Source organism: Sparus aurata, chromosome 11, assembly GCF_900880675.1.
Source record: "Sparus aurata chromosome 11, fSpaAur1.1, whole genome shotgun sequence".
NCBI lineage: Eukaryota > Metazoa > Chordata > Actinopteri > Spariformes > Sparidae > Sparus > Sparus aurata.
Genome location: NC_044197.1, coordinates 10,223,070 through 10,249,783, shown reverse-complemented (window position 1 = coordinate 10,249,783; position 26,714 = coordinate 10,223,070). Strand labels below are relative to the sequence as shown.

Genomic DNA, 26,714 nt, shown 5'->3' with positions numbered 1-26,714 from the left:
TTTATTCAGTTTAGATTGTCTGTTTATGACAGATGGGATGATTTCACATGTTTCATGGCGTGGTTTTTACTACCCTTGCATTTACAAAAATAAGATTTCATTTATTACTGTTTTACTGGAGGCTTTTTTGGGTGAGGCAGAATTACCATGCAAATGTCCATGCAGTCTTTCTCCGGTGCCTCATAAACCTTCATCCGCTCCTTCTCAGCTTTTTCGCCCCCTGGCACTTCTCCGCAGCCTCATGTGTTGTAATAAGGGCCGATCAGCAGCAGCAAGCCCCTGTAATATTGGATCCACCTTCTGTCTCGGACAGATGCCAGAGCAGCGCCATCCATCTAGCAGCCATCCTTCTTCTCCGCGCTCACGCTCACCAAAAAGTGTGTTTAATCGCCTAGAAAATGGACGTCTCCACCCCTGCAATCAGGGGATCAGAGCCATTAGGAAGATTAATGGGCCTGGTAATGATGTTAATCAGATACACCATGATTGAAATTCCATTACATATGTGCGTGCGCGTGCCTGTAGAAAGTGCCCCCAAACACTCAAATGAGATTAAACCAAAAACACCATTAGTGAGGTCTCCTTTCGCACAAACAAAAATCTCTCTACCAGATCATTGGAGACAGAAACAGTATATCTCCACTGTTGTTCGTCTCTCGGCTGAGGCCAGAGAGGGAACACTTCAGAGCTGTGTCGCTTCCGCTGAGCACCAGGAGTGAGCGAGGCTTCACAGTTGGAGATGGGGGCGGTTAAAAGGCACGGAGGGTCCATAAAAGAAAATCCATTTGTTGCATTTTGGAAGCATATTGGGAGCCTGACCTATACTAGGATACTTTTAATTTTAGGGCACCTTTAATAACAACATGCAAAACAGTGCAATGGACACAGACTTAGCAAATAAAACGTGATGTACGTACATGAAGCAAGTCACTGCTGAGGAGACTGTAGCCTTCCTCAGATTAATACGAAACAAATATCCATCCCAAACTTCTTTTGGTCCTTTTACATGGTTTTATATCATTTGTGGTTCGACTGGTACTATTTTAATTAAGTCATCTTGTTACATCCTCTTCTCCAGCTGTTTATATTGTGTGCTACTGTAATATTTGCACAACAGAAGTATACCGTAACATAGAAAGATATAATAATAATAATAATATAATAAGCTTTTTGGTCATGTGGATGGAAACCTGACTAATACATCTTTAAGAAGATGCGTCCTCTTTGTTGCTGGAGAGATGTGAATTAATTTGTACATTTTTAGACCCACAGTTGTTTTCTGCTTTTGTACGCACTACACACCAAGTTGTGCTCGATAATGCTCCAAAGAAAAGACAATCGCAAATAGCAACAAATACATTTACAGTCAAACCGCAAATGTGAGCATTGCTTCGAAGGTGTAAACAGACGGGAGAATGTCGTCCTTAAAGGATAACAGGGAGGGTTTTTTTTTTACAGATTGTATCATGTACCTGCTGTTTCTTGTCTTCTTGGTCTACCTTATGCCTGTTTTTTGTCTTTCTCTGTATTCATTTCTTCCGTGCGTTACCTCCGGCTCAGGTCTAAGCCATGACAACACCTGGATCGGGTTAAACGATCGCACTGTGGAGGACGACTTTCAGTGGACCGACAAGATGGACCTGGTGAGGAACCAGCTGTGTGTGTTTTGTCTCTTAGTCAGCTGTTAACTCAGCGGGAGCATGAGACCCTGGAGAAACCGTGAACATGTGGAGAGGCTCAGTATCGCAGCTGGAAACATCTTGAATCGCAATTTGTTTTTGTTTTTAGATATCCATGAATTTGTTTTTCATTGTGATCCGAAAAAAACATTTTCACCGTTACCTCTGCCTTGAGGTTTTTCATGACTTGTTTACAGTTTTATCTGACAGCATATCTTCGGCGTGCACTTGGGTTGCACTGTTTTGTTTTCCAGCAAGAGTTGTTTTTGTCGTTTTCCATCCGTATTATTCACAGAATTGAGAAGTATTCATCTCTCTGGTTGCCTAACTGTGTGTCTCTCTGTGTTTGGGCGCACAGCAATACGAGAACTGGCGTGAAAACCAGCCAGACAACTTCTTCGCGGGAGGAGAAGACTGCGTGGTCATGATCGCCCACGAGAACGGCAAATGGAACGACGTCCCCTGCAACTACAACCTGCCCTACGTCTGCAAGAAGGGAACAGGTGAGAAACAAGAGCGTGGATGGAGGGAGACAAGAGGTGAGGAGGGGAGAGAGCAGCGAGGAGCAACTTCGACTTCAGCAGGTGATTAAGATGACTGACAGAGAGGCGAGGAGGCAGAGAGTAGCGGAATGTTAACAGAGGAAAAGTGAAAAAGACGGAGAGGGCTGCGAGGAGTGAGAGACGTCAGGTTTAAAGAGTGAGGCAGTGGGCAGACGGAGGCAGCGAGTCTGAGGAAAAGGGCAAAGGGGAACCGACATTGTTGTGCTGTCAGCGCTTCACTCTGAGATGCTGTGAGATAGAAAGTTAGAATAAGTGACAGAGTGTTTTTGAAAAACTGTTTATGTAAAGCCGCTCAGAAGAGCTGCAGCCAAGACTGACAGCGTTTACCTCCAGGGGATTGGGAACATAGTGGGTATGTCATACTTCACATTACACACGTCCCTGTGCGGCGGAGGAGATTAGCGCCAAACGTCTTCACTCAGTCGGGGTACTCCACGTTCACACACGTTACTGCTCCCCAGCTCTCCGTGCTCGTCTCTCATCATCCTCCTCTTTAAAAAGTTCTCCACGTACTTCCCGTGTCACGGCTCCGTTCCCTCTGCCAAATGTGGAGACGTGCGTCTCGAGGCAGAAAAGTGCTTTGTTCTCCGTGTCCAAGAAACTTAAACTCAGCGAAAAAACGAGGTGAGCAAACTTAGTGGTTAGTTAAGTTCCCATATACCTCCGCTCCGTGTCCCCTGCTGCCGCTGCCCCTTCTTCCTGGCGCAGGAGTTGGGCCGCCTCATTCTCCTCTGAGAGCCCATTAGATCCTTATTTTTTTGCCACACATTTGCATACAGGTCAGACTCATGACCAGTGGCAAGAAGACAGACGTATTAATAGCTGCGTGGAGACACACGGAGCCACTGGTGGCTGAGAATAGGACGAGCTTTCTGTTTCAGCTGTAGATCTGGGGCTGCATTTTTCAGACTGCTAAAAGTTACATTATCAACCGAAGTGGAAGATGAAAGTCCTTTCCTTTTACTTCTAAGGGCAAACTTAACAGTAAAAGCTATTTATGATAAACCACAGATGACTGCGGTACACAAAAAGAGGTGAGCACACGCCTTTGTAAACATGCTTTGGAGTAACTGATAAAATATTGGTCGTGATGAATGTGTGTGATTCAGAATAAAATAGTTTGACATCACATTTGGAGAACTGCTAGTTTTTCTAATTATATCTAATAGGAGTTAGCAGCTGTATTGTTATTCATCACTTTCCATTAGGGATGTTGCAGAATTGCAATTTTCAGGATAACCATGATATTACAAAATGAAATATCGATGTCATGTTAATAGTACACATATGAAACCATTGTGCGAATCATCCAGCGGAGATGTTTTGCTTTGTGCGTCTTTCATTCATAAGTTCATCCGGTTGCCCGACCACTAATTAATAATTGCGTAGTCGATTGTTACTGTTCTTTTTGTACATTTTTTTGGAGACTCTCTCCACCTCCCTACTCCTCCTTTTGTCTGATTGGTTATTCCTGCTCTGAGCACACACATGGTCAGTCATGTGTTAGCTTCAAGTGCTAACAGTGTAAATAGCAGCACTGGACCAGACCACTGCATACACAGCTGACCGAGCAAACTAGCTGCAGCTGGTCAATTCTCACATATTGCACCTTGTAATAAGTGTTAATTGTACATACATAAATGGGGGATTATCCAAATAATGACCTGCTGATCTTGACACGGATGTTTGAAGTATTTCGAGGTTATTATAAACTTCTATCACAGAATATAGAGAGAAAAAAAGTGATTCATGGTCGGCTTCCCATGGTGTTGACCCTCCTGGGTGTGTTTAACCTACACCACCTAGTAGGACTAAGTAAAACAGCTTCCATTCCCGTCCCCGTTCATCACTGATTACTGGATAAGCCATCACATAAAAAGCCTTGAAGGCCTCGCTGAAGGTCGTAACTTAAGGAAATGCTCTGCGCTGTAACAGATGGTATGTCATCAGAGGCCTCAAGTGCAAAGAACATACTTCTGAAGCCTCAGGCGATCTGAAACACCCAGCTCTGTTCTTGTATGAAAGGAAAGGTATTTCCCTCACAAGCAAGGTGTTGCACCACCTCTGATGCACACTGTCACAAGTCCCCAGCATCCTGCCCACCTCTGACCTTAATCAGTCAGCTCCAATCACCAGCATCTTTTCATCTCCCCCCCCCTCCTACCCCGTCAACCTCTTTTCACTCGGAGTAACCCCATGTTATGTCTTGTCTTATCAGTTGAGTTTGTCAGATCCATGCTGAGTTTTCTCCGAGTGGTTTCTGATGCTGTCAGCTCATGTGATCTTGTTTATCTGCTCGACAGCGCCCCCTTGGCTCGATTAGGTGATAACAGCTCCATGTAAATCGGACACCACTAGCAACATGAGGGCACATCTCGAAAATGTGCGCCCAAATGAGCATGCCATGCATGTCTTGAACTCCAACTAAACAGTCACGTCTCAACTATATATGTTTCACCGCCCGCCTGTTATTGACATAATGCATAGATATTCGAACATCATTTTGGAGCCATTTTGACAGCCCTAGTGACTGTGTGTGAACACCAAGCATCAACGTTAGTCCACCTAGACTCTTCCTGCTGTAGTTCTGTGCTTTGTCAAATCTGTCCATCGAGGTCAACAGCCTGATCGGAGAAATTGTGGTGGAGACAGTCTCTGAGTTTAAATTGATTTGTTAACCTTAGTCCTATTTTGTCTACTTCCTTGTCCTGCAACCAGGAGCATCCTAAACTCATGCTGGATTAGCATGGCCCTTTTTCCAGCATGTCAGGTTATATGATCGAGAGACGCAGTGGTCCACGACGATTTAGAAGTCTGCTGCTCTTCGTCTAAAACACCCGCCTTCTCCTCCAATCACGATGACAGTATTTCTGCCATGGGCAGTACTTTTTTCAGCAATAAAGCCCAAAAAAAATGACTGTCAAAAAAACAAAAATGCAGCATAATTTGGAGGAGCTACCGGCCACTGCACCTTCATGCACCGCCGTTGCCATAGCAAGAGTTTATTCTCATTAGTTTATTCAAAGAGTTTATTACAATAGCAAGACTAACGAGGCCTTTCAGGAAAAGTGTTTTCTGTGGGAGAGAGGAGCTTCTGCTGGTGCCGACTTTTATCTTACAAGAGCTTTCACATGCTCAAGACCCTAAATAACACACTGAAGGAAAGAGAAACAAACAGAAAAACATAATAGGTCTCCTTTAAAACATTATGTGATGTCTAATGGCCATTCCAAGTACGAATACAAGCAACTGTTGCCCTTTTCCTATAAATGACCGACACATTTTACAGCAGGTGACTTTCAGAAGCACTATTTAACTGCTGGATCAATAATGTATAAGGAGGGACAAAGAAAAAAAATAGATTTAATGGAAAACAGTCTCGCAGAACAAATTTTTACATTTACAGTTGCATTGTAGTGACGAGAAAGTCACAGAGCTCTCCCAGCGATGAAGAGAGAGAGTTAACCCACAACAGGACATGTAAGTATTACGAAATTATTCCATTATTTTTGATGTGTTATTACAGACGGAGGCAGGAAAATCGAATTTTGCACGACATACTCAGGGAGCTCTCAGAGTGCTCTGGGAAATGATGGGCTGTTGTCAGTGCCTTTAGCAGTTGACGCGTCCATTGGTGTGTAATGTAATCGTTGCTGGGTTCACATTGTGTAGAGTCAAAAACTGTCAGTGCTGAAAGTCATTTTGAAAGTAAGGGGGAAAAAAACATACAAATATTTGTATTTTAATATAAATTACCAGCACAGCTACAGTGGATGTTCACAGCTGTGTGTCCGTCCACCTGGAGCTGTGTCTGATTTAGCCAGTGTGGCGCTCAAACAATTGATATTTTTGTTCAGAATGGACCGGGGAGAAAAAGACAGGCTCTCACGCATTTGAGGAAGCTACAGGGGATGGGAATACGTGCGTTTGTGCACATGCTCTCCCTCTAATACAATGAAATCCCTGCTGTTGATTTGTGTTTAGTGCTGAAGATGAATCTGTCCAGTCACAGACAGGAAAGGAAATGCAGAATGTGAAGAAGAAGAAGAAGAACCAACCCAACCTGAGCAGCCACAGGCATACCCACAGGACCCTGTCTTTTGTGGATCATTTGCGGACATTTCTGCTACAGATAGTTACATCCTCCACAGGGAGGTGTGTTGCAGCGACAAAGCAGAAGTCCGTGACCCAGCAGCCCTCCAAAGAGCTTTTCTCTCTCTGCACAACCCTGCTCGCCGGCATTTTCCGTAGCAACAGTAGACACAAACTGGAAACCACATCCCATTTCTCCATTTAGGTCATTTATGCACATTTTGTTTTGAATGGCTTTCTTTTTGTAACGCCGTCTTGTTGCGTCCTCTTCTTCTGCAATGGTATGATGGTTTGCAGACTGGAGATCTGGCGCCGCCCACTGCTCATCTCACTGAACAATCTGTGTAATCTACGACGTGATAAAAACATTACGGGAGTGGATTGGAGAAAATGTTAAGTCACATTTTCTCTCCTCTGAATTTTGGTCAAAGTTTGCAATACATTTGGAAGGAAGCCTGCTTACAGATGAAGCTAATAACATTAAAACAATAGTTTGACATTTGAGGAAATTCTGGAGTCATAGTGATCTCATGTGGCTACGTTAAGCACGGAGCTGCAGCCAGGAGACAGTCAGGTTAGCTTAGCATCGAGATTGAAACCAGGAGAAAATAGCTAGCCTGTCTCTAGCTACCCTCATCTTGTTAATCTAATCCATAAACGAACAAAGATGTAGAAAAAAAACAACTGTAACAATTGATTTTGCGTGTGGTTGCATGCTGTTATTATTATTCATTGCCGAACAACATCCAGGAATATTGACTTTTCGTGATTCTTGTCACAGCGGAATCTGACTCCATCATTTGTTCCAAAGCCACAAATTGTTGTTTATTCTGCAGAGATTTTCCCCTCTGTTTCCCATCTTTATGCTGAATTAAGCTAACGTCTCCCTCCCCCAGCTCCGTTATGAGTGCGGGCTTGAGAGCAGCATCGATCTTCTCAGCTAAAGAAAGTGGCGTTTTTCACAAAATGTTGAACAATTCTTTTAACAATGGCTGTAATGTTCAGCCACCGATAATGTAATCGGTGACGCCTGTGCTTTCCTCGCTTTTACACATAGAAAATACTTGCTGTGTATCGACCGGTCGGTTTGTTCTGATTCAAATAAAGAAATCCCGCCGTTACAAAACATCCCACTTTTGTATTCCTCTTTAATCGTTGCCTGTGCCTACTTTTGGGGATTCTCGGGCGCTCGACGATGCTCAATGTGGTATAAATCACTTTCTCCCAGGTGGTCTCAGTGCTGTCAGCAAACATTCGCACAAACAACCGCCGCAGTTTGTTATTTAATAAACACAACTGAATCTGTGCACATCTACCCGCTTCCGTGTGAGACTCACTCCCAGTGGCTTCGGCGAGGAAGCACTCTCATGTCTCTCTGATTCACTCTAACAGGATTAGCAGTAGGTGTGCGGCTGATTTGAGGCCATGGAGGAGGAGTGCTCAGAGGGAACCAGCGTCTAACTGTCTGCAGATCTCACCATGCCGCTAACTCACACTGACTACCCCCTGCCACACAGACACAGGCACACAGTGACAGCTGAAGCACATGTATTACCTGCATCCGGAGGCAACTTCCTCTTCGCCGAACTGAAATACTCTGTGAAGACACCTGCTTCGTCTCTGAGCTTTACGTGCAGAAATTTACACTTGTAAATTTGCCAAGACAACTCATCGGAAAAAAATCTGTTTCATTCATCTTCCGTCATTCCCCATTTCTTCAGCCACATTTCCCTTTTTCTTCTCCCAGTATTATCTGAGGAGGCAGATGTTAATATTTATGTGTGCGTCTCACAGCTTTTGCAAAACGCAGTGTCCGCTCAAACCAGCAATATCCGGCCAGGTAACTTTGGATTAAAGATCCTCCCCCCCCCATGTGAAGCCTATGAAAAAACGGACTTCCCGCTGGTGGCCCTCAGCTGGCTGTGGGAGATTGCAGTTGACGTGATCCTGTTGAAATCGATGTAAAAACCATGATAGCTAGAGGGTAGTTCAAAATGTGGTGATAGCGCGCAGTAGTGCCGGTGAGTAGAGGAGCAGGTTGATAGTTGTCAGAGAGAGACTGAGAGACGTAGTCAGTCAGTCGTTTTGATTATAGTGTATTTTATAGTTTCTAGTCACAGCAAAGAGGCGCTGGGGAAATATTTATATGGCAGTTGAAACTATCAAAATGCCTCTGTGCCCTTATCCATGTTTCTACATTTAGAAATCTATTTTATAAATATGTTTTGGGATTTTCTTAGAAAATTCAATTAAAAAACATGTCAGACATTTATATATTTCTTCAATTTATGACATCATTTCAATATTTCATCAACTTCATTTTTTATGATTATCTATTGACTTACATAAGCTTTTAGATTTGGTTGTACAGAGTTCAGGGATAGGAAGTATTTCAAGGTGATGCAAGAATTTACTTACCAGTAAGCAAATTACCAAAGGAGGCATAGGCGGACCAGTCCAAAGGGTTAAGGCCCAAAATATTAGAGTGTCTAGAGTGATTTTTGTGGAAAACAGTTACTGTTACCACATTAATATCCTTAAAATTGCGAGTTAGTTGCTGACTTGGTCTGCAATTAGCAATATGTCAGCTTGTCAACGAGTTTGCATGTTCTCCCCGTGCTTGTGCAGGCTTTCTCCAGGTATTCCGGTCCCCCCACCATCACAGCGCACACACTAAGTTGATCCTCCAGTCAGTGCCCTTGACCACGGCGCTGGCTAATATCTGGGGTCGGTCACCGCCCATTGTTACCTCCTGATGAGTTAAATGCAGAGCATCAGTTTCACCGTGTCGTACATCGGATGATACGTGACATAGTTAAAGTTTCTTCCTCTTCCACATAAGCCAATCTCATCATGTAGGCAAACATTTCCGCTTGTCTATCTGACAGTTTGTATGACTCATCTGCTATCAGACACACACAGCGATGCCAGCAGTGGCTGAATGTTTATACTTCAACAATCAGGGCTTTACCGCCAAAAAGAAATCCATACTTGTATTTTAAAGATTAAAGTCGCTGCTTAAAGGATTGAGAGTACTTTAAAAGTACACTTTATGAGCTTTTTTTTAAAAAACCTAGTTCCTCTTTGGTAGCAGCCCCATACGTCCTTCAGGCTTTATTCTACAAAATACCTTTTTACTTAAAGCCTTCCCCATAAAATCACAGCTCCATTTGCTGTTTCTGACATTTTCTTTTATCCCCACTTCAATACTTTCTGACTTTGCTCGCCCCGACTGTGAGAAATCATTCAACAGTGAACGTAGGTGAGAGCTAATGGAGAACTGCCTTTTAGCCTTCCACTTGTGTTGAATCAGGGATCATGTCAGGCGAGGGCGGGGCGGGGGGAAACGGTGCTTATTGCCCCTTCCTTCCTTCCACAACACATTAAACTGTAAATGTGGCATTAAACCTTTCATCAGAGTTAATGGCTTTGCTTTTCCTTATTAAGAATTTAAGCGGTATTAGGACAAGGACAAGGGAATTAAGAGGGACTGTAAACATTTCCTGATGGCTGATTAAGTCCTTTCATCGCCACTTTTAGCACTGAAGTGTGTAAATCACATTCGAGGGTGGTATCCGTGGTAGTTATACAGTGTAGGCAAAGTAAGTGCCTGTGAGGTTTTCACAACCATTAACCCTTCTCACCATTAGCTAGTTCTTCAGATTCCTCTCTGATGAGTCAGGACTCATACTCTAGGTCCATTGGGTATGGTAATTGCACTCCGTTATCATGATCACAGCCTACTTTAACTGGAGATTTGGTCATTATAAAGGCACAAATTTGGAAAGAACATACATTTCAGTTGGACATCGTAACTATTAACAGTCCACTATTATGCTCACTTTCAGGTTCATATTATTATTTAGGGTTTCTATAAGAAAATGCTAAGGGGTTTCATGTAAAAAAAAAAAAAAAAGAAAAGAAAAGAAAGAGAAACGCTCAGAATAGTTCCTGTCTCTTTAAGGCCCCTCCTCCCGAAAAGCCCAGTGTGCTCTGATTGATCAGCTCTCACAGGCCTGAGCAGGCACCGCCCATCATATTACTGCAACATCTGTAGCTGAAGGTGGAGACTGTAGAGTTGTGACATCACAACCTTAGTGAAGACCAAAGGCACATATTCAGAGCAAATGCTGTGTGTGTTTCTCTGTGGACTGAGCCTTTAGGTGCTTTCACAGTAATAATTATGTAGAACACCTAGACCTCCTATATAACAAAAAAGACATTGAAATCTCACACTCTAAAATATGGGACTTTTGAGATCAAGATGTTACACAGTTAGTTAGTTTGATGAAGTATTTGTCATTTACTTCATACAGAATACCTCATCTTGTTGCTGCTAATTGCTTTGTTTTTCACAGACTGACAAATAACAGACACGGGGTTAAATTACCTACTCCTAACAGAGCATACAGCTGAAAACTGTTTAAACTGCACACAGGCAGTTGAGAAACATTACTACCTTTTAGTTCCCCTGTTTGCTTCTCCTGCTTTTGACGAGTCAAAATGAAAACTTGTTTTGTGCAAAAACTCAAGCAGATTGAGCGATTTTCATCGCACAAAATGAAGTATTAGGGAAAATGCACTAAAAGAAACATGCAGGTCATGTTCTGGGTCATGTTTTTTCCAATAAAATTCAACTTGGCTCTTTCAATTACAAGTTTTCCCAATATAGTCATAGCGTTTTATTAAAGATGACAAAAAGTTTGAAAACCGCTGCAGACTACACAGCTGGGAGTTTACCTAACCCTTAGCAGTGCGCTGAAGTCGTGATGGAGCTCCTTCCCCCCTCTCACTATTTGATAATGCATTGTAGGCTGGCACACTTTGACAGGAGAGTTAAAAAATCGGTGAAGTTGTTTGAGTTCCTCCCTGAGGCTTGTCCACCCTGTCAGTCTCTGACCAGAGTGTCAGTCCTCCCTCCATCTCAGCTTGTGTAAACACTTTTTCTGATTCTGCCTCGACTCTTTATGTGTCTAAAACGCAGTCATACTTTGACAGCCGCCCACTCGCTCACAGTTCCACAGACACTTAAATCCACATTTTTCATGTTTGAGCTGTGACTGTCTGAATATCAAAAGTCAGAATAAACACTGCATTTAGAAACCAATCAAGGTAGAATTCTTGTATGGATTTGTTGTGATCTTCATCAATCTGGCTTGACCCTTTTCGTTCTCAGCGGCAAGTGCTCAGGGAATAAAAACGACACGAAGCAGAGTTCAGTTCAGCAACGTTGTGTGGATTAATGAAGGAATGTATGCGACAAAAACGTATATAAAACTTGATAAGAAAGAAGCACTTGGAAACAGGAAGTAGATGATTACAAAACAGGTGCAATGTGTGGGGAATGGAAGAGCTTGTGGCAACGTGAGTCAAGGTTGGATAAAGCATTCAGAGTGTGATGAGAATGGGATGTAACAGAGAGAGAAAAATACTTCACAACACTCTCAATAAACAGAAGTGGCGCATCTAATTAATATTCTCTCTCATGCCGTCTCTTTCCTTGATCCTACAGTGCTTTGCGGAGCCCCGCCCACCGTGGATAACGCCTTCCTGATTGGTCGGAAGCGCTCCCACTACGACATCCACTCGGTGGTGCGCTACCAGTGCACTGACGGCTTCCTGCAGCGCCACGTGCCCACTGCTAAGTGTCGCGCCAATGGCAAGTGGGACCGACCTAAAATCATCTGCATAAAATGTGAGTATTTCACACAACGGGACACTTCACAATAACAAGACTTTAAGCGGTATTTCCATTTGTTAGGTCATTTTCCACATTTACATGCTCTTATTTTTAGCATGCGCACAACCACAGGTTCCATAAGAACCTAAATTAACTGCCCTCGGGAGCTCCTGTCACCACCAGCGCATTCAGGCTCACCGTCCTTGTTCTCATTATTAATAACTAAGCAAGCAAAAAAGATTACCGCGGTTGCAGACTGAATGAAAATCCCCTGGGCTTACTTAGAAGTGGTAAAGTCTCCTTTGAAGTGCTTTGTGCTCGAGGTGGGATTTTTTCTTTTGAAAACTTTTTTAAAACAAGTTTTTTTGGAACCAGTTGACCGTTCATTAAACACAAAGCGTGTCTGCTAAAACCTGTAAAATGTTCAACCAAAGGGGGGATTCGACTTTTAATACGCCATATCAAAGAGAAGCTTTTGTGCGTTAAAGAATTAAAGAACAAGTGCAGTTAACATTCTTTTATTATGTGGGGAGGCTCACCGTGTCACCCACCCAAAGCACATTTTGGGACATGAAGTACTTGAAGAATGAGTTTGCCAATAACAATTTGTTAGTAGTGAATAAGAACATGCAGTAGTAGGTGCACGTATTACAAAGGAAAATAACAAAAAAAAAGAAAATATTTCTTTTTGAACAACCTTCATGGGGTTTGGAGTATAGATTTCCCAGTTTACGAGGTGTATTTGAATGCACCGTAAATACTCTATCAGCATCCACGCCTTTTTTCCGTACAATCCATTGTAGATTTTAAAGTTTTTTCGAGGTGCAGCTTAATGCACCATAAAGCTGACTCGCCTTAACTTTGACACAGAGGACAGAAAGCAGCTAACCCATAAATGACACCAGTTTAACCCAAAATAAACTCATATTTTTCCCGGAGACGCTTGTTAGATGGAACATAACAAAGACATTTCAGTGTCATAATCTTTTATTTATGGTTGAAGCTACCTCTTATTCTCAAGCAAGTTTTCCATCCAAGATCATTATTGATAAGTCTTTCATTAAGTAGCTTCAACACACCTTATCTCCTTTAAACCTAACAGTAAACCTTATTTATTTGATTAATTTTAAAAGGACTCACTCCGACTGTGACAGATTAGTCAGAATAAAATGTCTTTCCAGTGTAATGCCTGGCTTCTTCAGAGGAGATATAAAGGCTTGATATGTATAAATATTCAACAAACTGCGCCTTGTGTTTCATTTCAGTGACAGTAATGATGAAATGCTTAAAAAAAATAAAATAAAATGTCGCCTCTGTTGAAAGTGACGGGAATAATGTCTTTCCCCGACATCTCTATATCTCTGGACGGAGTTTGTTTTTATGTCCCAGAGTTATGGCGTTGTTATCATTCACTGCAGACGACATTTCTTTTTTTGGCGAATTCCAGAAAGGGATGGCGCAACCTAATTTGGCGTAGCACCCCAGGAAACAAGCTTAAACTGAGGTAGTGAGTGGGTGGTTAGCACAGTGTGCTCTTCGCTAAAGGCGCCCAGTTTGACTGAGCGCGAGATAAAACAGATTCCCGAACAGTTAAACCTTCTACAGAGAACACGCCGTTATGACCTTCCTGTTTTTCGATCCCTTTTTCCTCTCGCCTCTTACCCGCTCTCACCTCCTTCCGACTATCCGCCTGAGCGCTTCTGATGCTTGTCGGTGATTCATCTCCCCTCTTACATCGGTTTTTCCACTCCTCGCCTTTCATCGTATTCCATCTCTGGCTTTCTTTTAATAAAATCGTCTGCCCTTTCTTTCATTTCACCGCCTCTCTCCTCTCCGCTCTGTTTTTTGCTCCACCAGCCCGGCGAGCCCACCGCTACCGGCGCCACCACCACAAGGGCAGGAGGGAGCGCAGGAAGCACAAGAGGCACGGCCACAGAGAGGGAGGGCACCACGGAGGCGAGCCAGGCCAGGGCCACAACCACGGCCACTTCTGAACCAAAAAAAAAAAACCCAACCCATCCCCTTTACTTTTTCTCCTCTGCTGCCGACCGCGGTTTGCCTGTCTCCCTGTCTCCCCCACTACTCCACCCTACGCCCGCCTCCCTGCACCGCACTGCCCTGCCCTGCCCTTAGCTCCACCCCTGGCTCTCCGAGTCAGCCTGTATCATAGTCAACTCTGAGGCCCGCCGATGTGCTGCCAGGCATCACCAGGACAATAACAAGATCCCCTTTGTACTCTTTTTACTTTCATTCCTCTGTTTTTTTTTTCCTCGTTTTAACCCGACCCAGTTACCTCCCCCCTCCGAGCTCAACGATGACCTGAAACACGGGGCGACGCTGACCTGTTTTTTTGAAATAAGAAAACACCTTCGAGATCCACATCGAACATTCTTTTGGAGAGAAGAGGTTTGGTACAAACCACAAATAGGGACGACATCACTGAATATGAAGATGAGACGAGTCAAGGGGAGACGTCCATGTTGTCGACTTGAGCCTTTTTGTCCGTCGAACGCATTATTTTTTACAAATACTCAGTGTTTCTTTCTCGACTCCGCTGCTTTCGGTTGGCTCTTTGTAAAAAACCTCGTGCTTGACTCAAAGCGAGTCATTCTGAAGCAGATTTTAATTAATTTACTTTGGATCAGAGGCAGTCGTAATTGAATAATTTGATTGTTAGCGTTGTATCCTCTTTGTCAGTGTGAGACAGTTACTTTAGATCAGATGCTTAAACCCCCAGAGGAAAAAAAAAAAAAAAATGGAAAACACACCGCGTCACAGTTCAGTTTCATCACATCACACGTCAGTCACTTTTCCAGAAGTGTCGAACGATCTCAAACTGCTCTTGTTGTGTCAGACATCCACCCCTGTCAGCGTCGAGGGGTTAATCTGAACCTTTGATGTCTCGACTCAGATCTGCAAGCCCCACGTTTGCCTCGCCTTCTCTCATAATATGTGTCGCTGTAAGGATGTGTGCTGTGAATAAACGAAGATGATGCAGCAGGGTTATGCGCCCCTCACCGGAGTTTGTTTTTTTCTCCATCTGATGAGGAGAAATCAAGCCGTCAGCCACAAGAGACGTAGTGATTATCCATCGCAGGTCTCAGCAAGAACAAGAATTTGGAAGTGTGTGTGCAGAGTTTCGGCTACGCTGCCAAAAAAAAAAAAAAAAAAAAAAATGTATGTCTTTTTTTTTTTCCCCAACTTTTTCTTAAAACAAAATCCGTTCTACACTTGGGTTGAGATAATATTTGGTAGTGGGGAGCAAATTATCACACTCCGTTTGATTTATGTTGTATGCAGTGTCCCAACTTTATCTGAATCGGGGTTGGATTAGTTAGATGTAGATTTTTTGCAGCGTACCGTGCTCTGCCTCTAAACCAGGAGGAATTTGGGGGAACAGACACGAAAACTAGGGGAGACTAATGTTGATGACTGATCGTGAATCAAAGCTGTGTACACAGGATGAATACAAGGTGAGGATGTTGACATCTCTCTCATTTCAGTTCGCGTGTGTGTGTACATGTGTGTGTGTGTGTGTGCGCGTCTATGATTGAGAATGCCGACAGTGGCTGAAATCCCAGCGGCCGATGATAGAGGGTCAGCAGAGATTAAGGCCTCCTGTTTCTGGGCCAGGCTGAGTCTCAGGGCTGTTCACACCTGTGCTCGTTCCGCCGGCGTGTCCCGCTTTAAGGAGGGGATTAGAGACGGATAGAACGAGCTCTTTGCTCGCTTTTCCTTCCCTTTTACTGCCGGGGTTAAATTGGTGTGTGTTTTCGTTTAAAGCCAGCACTTGAGGTTCAGAGCTTCTGGGATTAGGTTGCAAACACCGACTCCGGCGCTTTTATCTTTTATGTTTCTCCATCTTGTTCAGCTTTTACCTCCACTACTTCTCATTTATCTTCCTCTCCGGATATTATTTTCACTGTCACTGTTATTTGGAGGATAGACACTCCTGAATTACGTTTAACCAGCTCTATAGTGGTGAAAGACTGCACTCAGCGGCCTTTAACATCTTCGAAAAAGGACACTGGTTTTTATAAAGTCACATAAGGCGAGAGAACCCGTCCTGTGCACATTAATTTGCTGCCTTTGTTTGTCCCCTCTCACCTTGGCAATGACAACACCCCTCTGCCACTGGGAAGAATAGTGAACCTGCACCTTTGTATCAGTTTAATTAATCTACCGCATGCCTAATTAACAAGTTGCATTATCTGCAGGAACCGCAGAGCTGCGATGACAAGGCAAGGGTTAGCTTGACGGACAGCCAGTGGAAGGTTTAGGGTGACGGACGGGAGAGCCCGGAGAGCTGTCACAGCCATCAAACCCCCGCTGTCGTTTCTTATAGATGTCAGCGTGCTGTCCGTGAAAATGGATTGAGCACCGATGGATGAATGGAGGGGCAGACCGAAGCCCCTCTCACAGTAATTCAAATCAGAGCTGATGCCCACGGACAGTGTAATTACAGTCGTGCTCAGCTGTGTGACAGGAGTACAAAACTTTCTAAAAAACGATGGGGGGAGCTGAATCTCGGCTGAAAAAAAAAAGAGAGAGCGAGAGAGAGAGAGAGCGTGAGGAGACACGTTGGGACGAAAACGTAATTGATTATCACTATCCGTCGAGATTGGAAAAACATCATCTGAATATGAATGGATGTTTAATCTGCTGTTCGCTCTTTCCTCTTCTTTCGCCTCTGCAGAGATTATTAGCCGACCACCAAAATACCACAGATTTATGTTAATCTTCTTTCCGTAATGAAGATTTGATGAATGAGCGGATAAAGTTTCGAGAAGTTTCGAGCAGATTTCTTTCAGCGAGCAGCCCGAAATGGACACCGTGTGAAAAGATGTCTTTGTGGTGGCAATGTGTGTCTGTCTGTCTGTCTTTCTGCGTATGTGTGTCTGTGTTTCTGTGTGTGTGTTGACTCTTAAGGAGGACAGCTTGCTTCTGGCCCGTCCTCTGGGACTGGGTTCGTTTTTTGTTCTCTGGTCTTGAAGATGCCAAGTTGTCTCACACTCACAGCTTCTTTTTCTTTTTTACGCTTTCAGAATTGGGACCATGCAAAAACACACACATTATTCTTCACACTCTTCCTCTTCATATTTCAAACACATTGACGCTGACTCTCAGAAGTCTCTCTCTCTCTGTCTGTCTCTCTCTCTTTCTCTCTCTCTCTCTCTCTCTTCGATTTTGACTCCTTTCATCTCCTCGCCTCACGCCCGTCTCTCCTCCCCTCATTGGTCTTTCTAGTGGAAGCCCCTGAGGGCAGGCAGACACACATAGACGAAGACTTATAATTGTGAGTCTTAATTATGAAGAGGAATTGACTTAACAGAGGTCGCTGCCAGCAGTCTGTTGGCACAGCAGGGAAGCGTGGTGCCCGAGGGGAGAGGAGCGGGCGAGCCACTGAGCGACTCCGCCGCCAGAAGGCCTTTACTCAGCCTTTCCTCAGCCTCTGCCACCAGGCCTCGCCGCGGCCGAGTCATTTCCCTCACTCGCAGCTCGAAGCGGAGGGCTCTTCAGCAGAGATGAGATAACAGCAGGATTGCCGGGTGTGCGACTTCATCTCTGTGCTCTCGTGGCTGCGACTGTCTGATTGCACGCTGTCTAAAGTACAGCAACAGGAGCACAACTTGGTAAAATGTGTTGTGTATGTCGCGTGTCTGGCCGGTCAGTGTGACAGGAGGGATACAAACAAGTCGGAGGAAATCGACTTTCGGGTACGCTTGTGTCGCACAGGCGTTCAGGCGCACCTATACAGTTTTCCTTTTCACACGCAAAAAGAGCGGCACAACCGGGCAAAACAAATGAAACATTTCAAGGTGAGGGAGCACGTGAAACTGAAGGGGCTTTCAGACCTGTCAGTTAACATCCAAGCATGGAGTTAAATATAATCGAACAACAACAAAAAAAAGGCCCTCAAAGCATATGCATGAATACAGGCAGGAGTTGCACTGACTGTTTCCTAAGAGCCGCTCTCCTTGGTTACTGTTGCTACGCCCGCCAAACTCTCTGTCCTTGCATGGCGCAGTAATTCTTTGCAACGATGACAGATCAGATTTAAACTCAATGAGAGCTTGATTTCAGACAGAGGCAGACAAGAGCAGGCTTTTTATATTTCTGACCAGCCTCGCAGCTCAAACGACAAGTGTGCCGCTGCAAGGCCTCGTCGGCTGTGGCTAGCTGGCTAACTTACTTAGCTTCCATACTTGGACAGGCACGACAACAAGCTACATTTTTAAACAGTATTTTTCATTTATGGCAAGACAAGTGAATTGGAAATGCGAAAGTTGCTGGATTCAGTAATGCAGGACAGAGCCAGTAACTTTGAGCCTGCACTCAAATATAGCAACCAGGACCAGCTGGCAAAGTACTACACAGTGCGTGTGTTAGTCAGGAACAGGGTGCTTTTAATGTTACTTGTAATGTGGCGTGAAATATACCTGGTCTTGGAGGTAATGCTGCGTTATTGTGGATCCCACGACTTTTGTTGCAATACCTGCCCTACTCTGCATCTGATTGTTTTGCGTTGACGTTTTTGCACGATAGAAGCCTCAACAGCATCAAGTTTTTCTACCGGAGGAGGTGAGAGAATCTATTGATAGGTACCGTCTTCTTGAAGGAAAACCTAGAAAAAATTCTGAAAGAGATTATTGTGGCCCTGGTAGCCCCGCTGGACAACAAGAGGACACCACAAAAGAGACAAGAATTAGCTAGCCATCGTGCTTTTTTCCTTACTGTATGTTTAGTTCCGTGATCGTCTGGTGTTAATGGGTTGTTTCCATAGTTTTTTTGCCGTTTGTGTTGTTTCCATCGTTTAGTTTAACACCTCGCTCTGCCTGCTGTCAAGACTTACTGTGGAGGCCTTGTAGCAAACAGTGTGAAAGAACAAACTGAGAATCTCTTTTTCCTACTCAGGCTGTAACAAATGAACCTGATGCATTTTAAACACGGCGCTCGTCAGCGATGGCAGCCTGATAAGAGCGGCGGAGGCTGCTGTCCTCAGTCGCTCACAGACAGACTATTGATTTCGCGATTAGGCTGTCTGTCTTGGGTTCCTATTAAGTCTGTCGATGGCATTGACGGCGAAATAGCGTCGACTGACCGCTGGATGTTTTCTAAGTGACGGGAAAGCAGACTGTCATAGTTCACTGCACTCCTCTGCGTCCCCGAGAACAGGCAGGTCTGGTACTCTCCCATGTAATTGCTTCGTCTCTTGCGTCATTATCTCCTTCTTTTTTAGTTTTGATCTCCATCCCATCAAACTTTTTCAAAACCCTTTCTTCCGCCGTGGACTGCTGCATCACTTCCTCACTGCTCGGTATCTAATATACAGGCGCACCCCCAGTGGCACCTACGTGGCACTGCATCTCTGTCTGACGTTGAGTCGAGACTGTTCATCATTTGTCGATTGTTGGGATGAATGGAAACCTGTTTCGGTGAGAGAGTGAGAAATGAAAGAGACGGACGCAGAGCAGAAAACCAATGACAAACACTCCTCCTCTGTGATGTAAATACTCTGAGGTTTTTCTTTCCCCCCTTTTTTAAACAAAAAAACAAAAAAAATCCATTTAAACTCTGGGTGTGTTTGTTGCTTAGCCTCTCTGGACCATATTCACACAGCCTCCGTGGATCCAACAAAAACACATCTCCCGCTTTCAATTTCGCACTTCCGCTCTCTCTCACACACACACACACACACACACACACACACCACTGTTTTTCAACCGCTGCATAGGACAAACAGAGACGCTCCGGTCAACACACACTCTGAGCTGATATTTTAACATGCAGAGAAATATGACTTTCCTGCACGACACTTCAGTTCGCAGCTCGCTACTGTACGTATTCATGTCGACTGTGAACACAGATACAATAAAACTGCAACTGAGCAGGTCTACGGCCGTGTGAATCTGGTCCACGAGTATTTATCCATATTTATTGATGTATGTTCTTATGAATTTCCGGTCCTGTCATTGTATTATATTCTTTACAAGACAAATGATCATTAAAGGAAACCCTTGTTTGGATCCGTTATCTGGCTTTGGAGTGTTTTTTTTTGTGTACAGTTCATTTTGTGTCACTTTTTAAATGTCGTAACTCTCCTTTAACTCACAATTTGTTGAGGGGCTGGTTTCAAAAAGTGGTAAGATTGTATGTAAGCTTATGAAACAAGAGTTCATGGAAATATTGGTCCTATTTAGAGTTAAATAGATGATTAAGCAGGATGTGGCTACCTTGTGATTGACAAGTGGCTGATACAGCGTGTCCTCAGGTTGTCAGTCGGATCAGGATGTCCTCCCCAGCTCCCCCCTCTCATCCAATTATGGATCATTTGGAAAAAAAAATATTTTAAGTTAAATTAAATGAATCAAGACAGATGTCACATTTACATGTCAGGGTGTGGTTATTATAGGTGCCTTTAAAAAATGATCCAGGTATACTGATCCCTCCACTTTGGGATAATTAATGGTACTGTTTGTACAGTGCTTTCAGAAAAGCAATCACCTGAAAAATGATAACATAATTATACGAGTGAGAGAAATGATACATCTCAAAATATTAAATATGTTGTAATTTCAATTTTGAAATTGTAATACTTGTTATAACGCAAACCCCTATTACTTTTTGCCACCACTACCAGATCATACTGATTTTGCAGGGACAGACTCTCCAAACAATTAAATGGGAACAATTTCAGTTTATAAACAAGTCTTTTTTTTTCCAGAAAAACAGTTATTTTAATTTTTTTGTGGCTGGGCCACTATAATTACACATGGGGCCAGTAAAACTAGAATCTACTGGCCAAGCGGGCCAGTAAGAAAAAAATGTTATGTTGGACACTGGGAGGCAGCCGGGGCACTGTAGTTGTGAAGCTTTAAGACCTCCACACGAAGCAGCCTGGCCGTGTCCACAACAGAGGACCTGATGCGCATCATCCTCGAGGGGCCTCCACTGGAGAGCTATGACCCAAGTCCAGCCGTAGAGAGGTGGCTTAGTTCCAAGCGGGTCAGGAGACCAGACTATGTTGACTGCTGGAGCAGGGACATTCTTCCAGTTTAAAAGAGCCAGTTATAACATTAAAATTAGTCTACAGGGTTAGGATTAGGCTAAATAAGTACTTTATTTGTTTGAAAATGACGTTTTTACGAAAATTGCTGAATTTTCATTGTGCTACTAAAAAATGTTGTGTGCTACTAAATTTTTCAGCATGGTAGCACAGTGCTACTTGGAAAAAAGCTTAGCGTCAAGCCCTGAGATAGATAGATAGATAGATAGATAGATAGATAGATAGATAGATAGATAGATAGATAGATAGATAGATAGATAGATAGATAGATACTGTGCACTCAAAGAATCTTATTCAAAGTTTGCTTCTTATGAAATCTTTATGAAAAGTACAACATGCTTCTTTTCATCTTGGAAGAACAAAAGAAAACTTGAGAGTTTTCAAACCTTTTCAACACCCTGTAAAGGTTTTAAAACCCGGGGCAACAAGAGGGCCGACCAATTGAAATGATTAAGCACAAGAACGAAACGCGCTGATCTAGCCGAGGGCGGCGTTCTTCTGTTCCCGCACATCTATTTGTGCAGAATTGATTGCATCGTCCGCATTCTCGGGAGTTTGTTACTCCAGTCCTATAAAAATTCAAAGCGAATGCAAAAAAAACTACTCGTTCTCCCTCCGCCGTTCATTTGTGTATTCTCCTGCTCTCCTGCTATCCTCGTGCTCCTCTGTACGTTAGAGATTCAGTTTTGCTCTGAGCTGCTGGTTTTTTTTTAGCGGGAGAACAATCTGCTCCTCTCTGACCTTGTTGAGGAGATGCATTTCCAAATCTCTTCGGATTAGGAAAAATATATATATATATTTTTTCCCCTGCCAAGATAGCAACAAAACAAATACAACTTTGCATTTTTTCAATTTTTTTTTCCTCTCCGTATTGGCATAGTTCAAGTAACAGCGTAGTTCACTGGGTGCAAATCCCTCAGCGGCACGGGTGAGAAAGAGTGGGAGGAGGCGAAGGACAGGAAGGAGGAGACAGAAGAGAGAGGGATCAACGGTAAGAGGGTGAAAGGGGAAGGAGAAATAAAGAAAGCGAGATTCTGTTTTGGCAGCGAACAGCCTGTGAATACGCCTACTGTTGTGCGGTCTAACCTCCGAGACCTTCCGTTCACCTGGACTTCCTCTGATGAGTCCTCTCTTATCAATGGGTGGTTTCATCGCCACGCAGCACCGTCTCCTGTAAAAAACACAGCCTCCTGTCTCTTTCTCCTCTCATCTCCTTTGATATCCGACTCATTGCATTATTATTCCGAAGCACCAGAAGAAGCCACGGTGCCGGGTTCTGTTTTTCACAATCAATCACACTGAATATAGCATCTCTTTCACATCTACTTCCTCTGTTGCCGGCTGCCTGACTGATGTTTTCGCTCAGCTCGCCCCGCTCCAAGGACGGCGCTCATTAAGGCTGCTTAACGGGTTTTTTCTCTTAAATTCACAGCCGAAAATGACCTTCAGCTCTCCTCTGTTGCCGTGCAGCGGCGACAGATCTGTTCCTGCCACTTGGAGCCGCACTCCAAACACTCACCGGCACATCGTCCTGAGCCCCTGGAATGTTCTGTTCCGAGGACCAGCATGCACATAAACATACCATCGAAACTTTCTCGTAATAAACCAATGAAAAGGCTTAAAAAACATGCTATTTCTGCACCAGATTTGTCCCAATTCCTGTCATACAACTTAGTTTTGAGATGAGCAGATTAATTAGGAGCATGAAAAGCCCGCTCATCATAACCTTGTTCTTCGGTCGTGATATCAGGCTCATCTGGCAGGCATGGCCAATCGATGGGGATCTCTGGTATTATCCCGCGTTATCTCCTAATGCCGCCGCCAAAGTTCAAGAAGATTATGAAAAGCAACAAGGGGTTTAGCATCATCTTAGGCCTGGCAGTCTCTCACTGAACCTCGACGCCGCTCCGACTCGTTTCCTTCCAGAATTACTGTCTGTCTTTATCTCGCACATACACATAAGAGGCTGCAGGCGAAAAGCACACTTCATTTTCTCTCTCTCTCTCTCTCTCTCTCTCTCTCTCTCTCTCTCTCTCTCTCTCTCTCTCTCTCTCACTCTCTCTATCCACAAACGCACACCAAGCCGCTTATCCAAATAATGAAAGAAAAAGGATTAATATGCATCTTAACCCCATTTATCTTCCTCATCTTTACAGCAGCCAGGTTGTCGAATAGCTTCACCCATTAATCTGCATTCATGCCCAACCTAAAGATGGCAGCGCCTCAGCAGGTTTTTTTTTTTTATTACTCTAACGGTTCAAACGTGTGTGTGTGTGTGTGTGTGTTGGTGTGTGTGTGTGTTTGTGTGTGTGTGTGTGTGTGTGTGTGTGTGTGTGTGTGTGTGTGTGTGTGTGTGTGTGTGTGTGTCTCTTTGTGACGGTCTGACCTGAGAGGCAAAGCCAGCAGACACATGATCCCGAGCCAGGTCTTTCATACACCACCGCCCTCGCATTCTGCTTCGCCAGCTGTGTGTACTTTGTGCAGTGTTGTGTGACGTGACACCAGCTGATGATCCAGAAATCTGGCTTTATTGAGCTGCTTTTAACTCATCCTTCAACACAGATGGAAAGTAACTAAGTACATCTACTCCAGAACTCTACCACCACTTGCACACAGGACTTTACCAGAGTATTTCCATTTTATGCGAATCTAACTGTTACTTTTCAGATCAAGAGTTTGCGTACGATCAGCCTTTAAATTATGACGATTTTTTAGAGACTGAAGCGTGAACACTCAGCTGTGTTATTTACTGTATCGTGCATGCACGGCTACACATGGTCTTATGAGACGCCGAAAGGACATTCAGGTTCATCGGTGGAACATTTGCCAGCAGCATAACTTCATCATAGCCAGTAGTGGAAGGAATATTTAGTATTGATTCTGCTGCAAAATGGCTGTGTAACTTAAACATTATTGTTGATTATAATTATGTATTTTGTATATGACATACTGGATTGTAATATCTGTCGTAACAATGTGTAATTAGCGTTTTACTAGGTAGTTTAGTTGAGTGGATATCAATCTATGGGTTGGGCCCCTCCAGAGGGTCACGAGATAAATCTGACAATGATTTTTTTTCTTTTTTTTTTTAACTTTTCTCTAATCTTCGTTTTTTTGGGAAATGTTGGATAAGTTTGAAAACGTTTGTAAGGTATAAAAACACCTCTCATATGGTTTTATATGAAAAATCCTAATCTGCCAGCACTGTAATAAAGTAAATAATGTAGTGGTGTAAAAAGTATAATTTTTTTCCTCTGCAGGTTAGTGGTGAAGAAGTGTTAGGTGGGAAAAAATGGAAGTAAGTAAAAGTACTTGAGTCGATGTTCTTAGTTGACTTTCCACTGCTGCATGTAACAGTATGATGCGGAAAAAGAAAAGCTGTCTTTCATCATCATTCAGCTGGAGGAACTCAGAAATTCAGAGCAGAAGTGTTGAAAGAAAACATGAAACAGACCACCATAACTCTCACCTCTCATAAAGGAGATCGTCTGAAATAAAATAATGTTCCCTGAATGAAACTGTAAAGCTGTCACTATTCGCTCCACCTTGATCAATACAGCGGTGAAATGCTATGTACATGTTGCTGCATATGTGATAATAATGCTTTTTGCATTGTGAGTACTTTTAAACTTTGGTTGAATTTGCAACCAGCTAATTTGGACAAGATGTTTCGAAACCTGGAGGGTTTCAGTCTCAGCTTTGGTTCCTTTGGGCAAACCCTGTGTCGACACCACAGTAGCGCTCAGGTGCGGGGCAAAGCAAACCAGCTGATACCGCCGAGACAGGCTGGTCTCGGTTCGCCTCCGCTAAATGTGCTTGTTTACAGTCGGAATGCAAATGACCCTTCTGTCCGAAAAACAACTGGCTCATACATCGCCTGGCGGGAGGCTTGTTTCTTGAACCGGAAACGAGGCAAACGAACAAGCTGAATTTTCACGTCTCGGGATCAGAAAAGACGAGGGGAGCTGCTTTCTTTTTTTGCTCTCGACTCCTCCGGAATAACAACTCTTCTCTGGACTTTACACTTATCTGTGCAGCAAGCTGCAGTGTGCTGTGGAAAAAGCCTAATGAGCTTATGAAATATTCACTCAGAAAGATGTGAGATAGCCACCTAACAGGAAGTGTTACCGCATCGACACAACAACTCCAATCCGTCTCAACACTTCTCAAGGTCAGAAGTTTGCAACTTCACGCCGGCTTCCGTCTTGGGGAAAGTTACTCGAAGATCCCTGAGAGATGAAAGTGCGCACAGGCCATGAAGTGAAATTGTAGGTGTTGTGGGACTGGGTTTTTTTGTGACCGAGGTGAGATAAGGTTCAGCGGTTTGAGCACTTCTCCAGCCACTCTATACTTTCGCCCCCCCTCCTGCAGGACCACAATAGCTCACTGACCAGCCAATTTCTTCTTGCCTGTGCAGGGTGAGCCTCCCTCAATTCCGGTATTCATTCCTGATGTTTCCTGCCTCTCCCCTCTCCTTTTTCTCTCTTATCTCTCTGCCTTCATTTTATTCCCTCAAACCCCTCTTTTCTCTCACCTATCTCTCCTCCACACATCTTATTCTCTGTGTTGCTTTTCCCTGCCAGCCTTTCACTCTGTCCTTCCCTGTGACTTTGTGTTTCTGCTGAGGCTGCCTGCTTTCCTTCATCTCTCCTTCCCCTCTTTCTCTCTCTCTCTCTCTCTCTTTCTCTCTCCCAGAACCTCATTCTCACACAAATGGTTTGAACTGTTTCATTAACCTCCCGCTATTCTCTTTCGACCAAATCTGGGATCGTTGTAAACCGCAAGACTCCCCCACCCCCTCCTTCCCCGCCTGATGTGTGAGTGTGACAACTCGCTACCAAAGTGTGGAGCTAATAAGGAAGTCGGAGGCTGGACTGCATGGTGAAAAGTAAAGCGCACTATTTTTTTTAATTCAGAGGCATCTATAGATGACAGAGCACAGACTCCCATTCATTAGCCACCTCGCGCTCCATCAGATGGTTAACACTTTCAATTAACTCAACACTGCAGCCTGTTTAATATGCCCCCCTACTCCGGGGGAAACCTCTCACAATTTGGCCCATTACCCATCTCTGCGAAAACCAAACCGCTCTCAATGCACAGTACGTATCGGATTCAGCAGCAGCACGGTCCAGCTGAATTACACAGAGAATGCATGAGGCATTAAGGGAGATCATTTAGCGAGATGGGGTAATTTCAGAAGCTATTTCCCGTGGGCTAATTTGGTGTGGTTATGGCATCTGTTGGTGTGTTCAATCATAACAATGTTGAGGTCTGACGCGGAGCAAAACTTAATTCCTGCGGGGATAATCACTGAGCGTCGCATTGCCCACATCTTAACACTAAAGCATATCTGTCGGGAAGGACTGAGGAAGGATTTCAGCAGTTTCCAGACTATAATGAGGACTCTCTTTATTATAGCATTAATGGGCGATGGATCAATGAATTATTTGCAATCAGGCTACGAGCCAACATTCCTGTGGCTTGATGTATGCTGGGGAAAAAAGACAAATATTCAGATTTTCGGTATCAGAACCTCACTATCTGTATGGTTTTTCAAGGCATAAATGAGGTGGAAAAATGGTGTAATCAAAAAGAAAAAAAAAAAAAAATTCTGTCATTATCTGTTCCCC

At 43.8% G+C, this 26,714-nt stretch overlaps 1 protein-coding gene across 1 annotated transcript in view; it reads left to right on the top strand.

The window, feature by feature from the left end:
- The window catches only part of ncanb (neurocan b), a 148,758-nt gene extending 128,710 nt beyond the window's left edge, over positions 1-20,048 (top strand). The window contains exons 13-16 of the mRNA XM_030433087.1: positions 1,561-1,643; positions 2,038-2,182; positions 11,847-12,029; positions 13,872-20,048. Of these exons, the coding sequence (XP_030288947.1) occupies positions 1,561-1,643; positions 2,038-2,182; positions 11,847-12,029; positions 13,872-14,008 (548 nt within the window). The 3' untranslated portion in view covers positions 14,009-20,048. The remainder of the gene's footprint in view (positions 1-1,560; positions 1,644-2,037; positions 2,183-11,846; positions 12,030-13,871) is intronic.
- Positions 20,049-26,714: the final 6,666 nt, after the last annotated feature.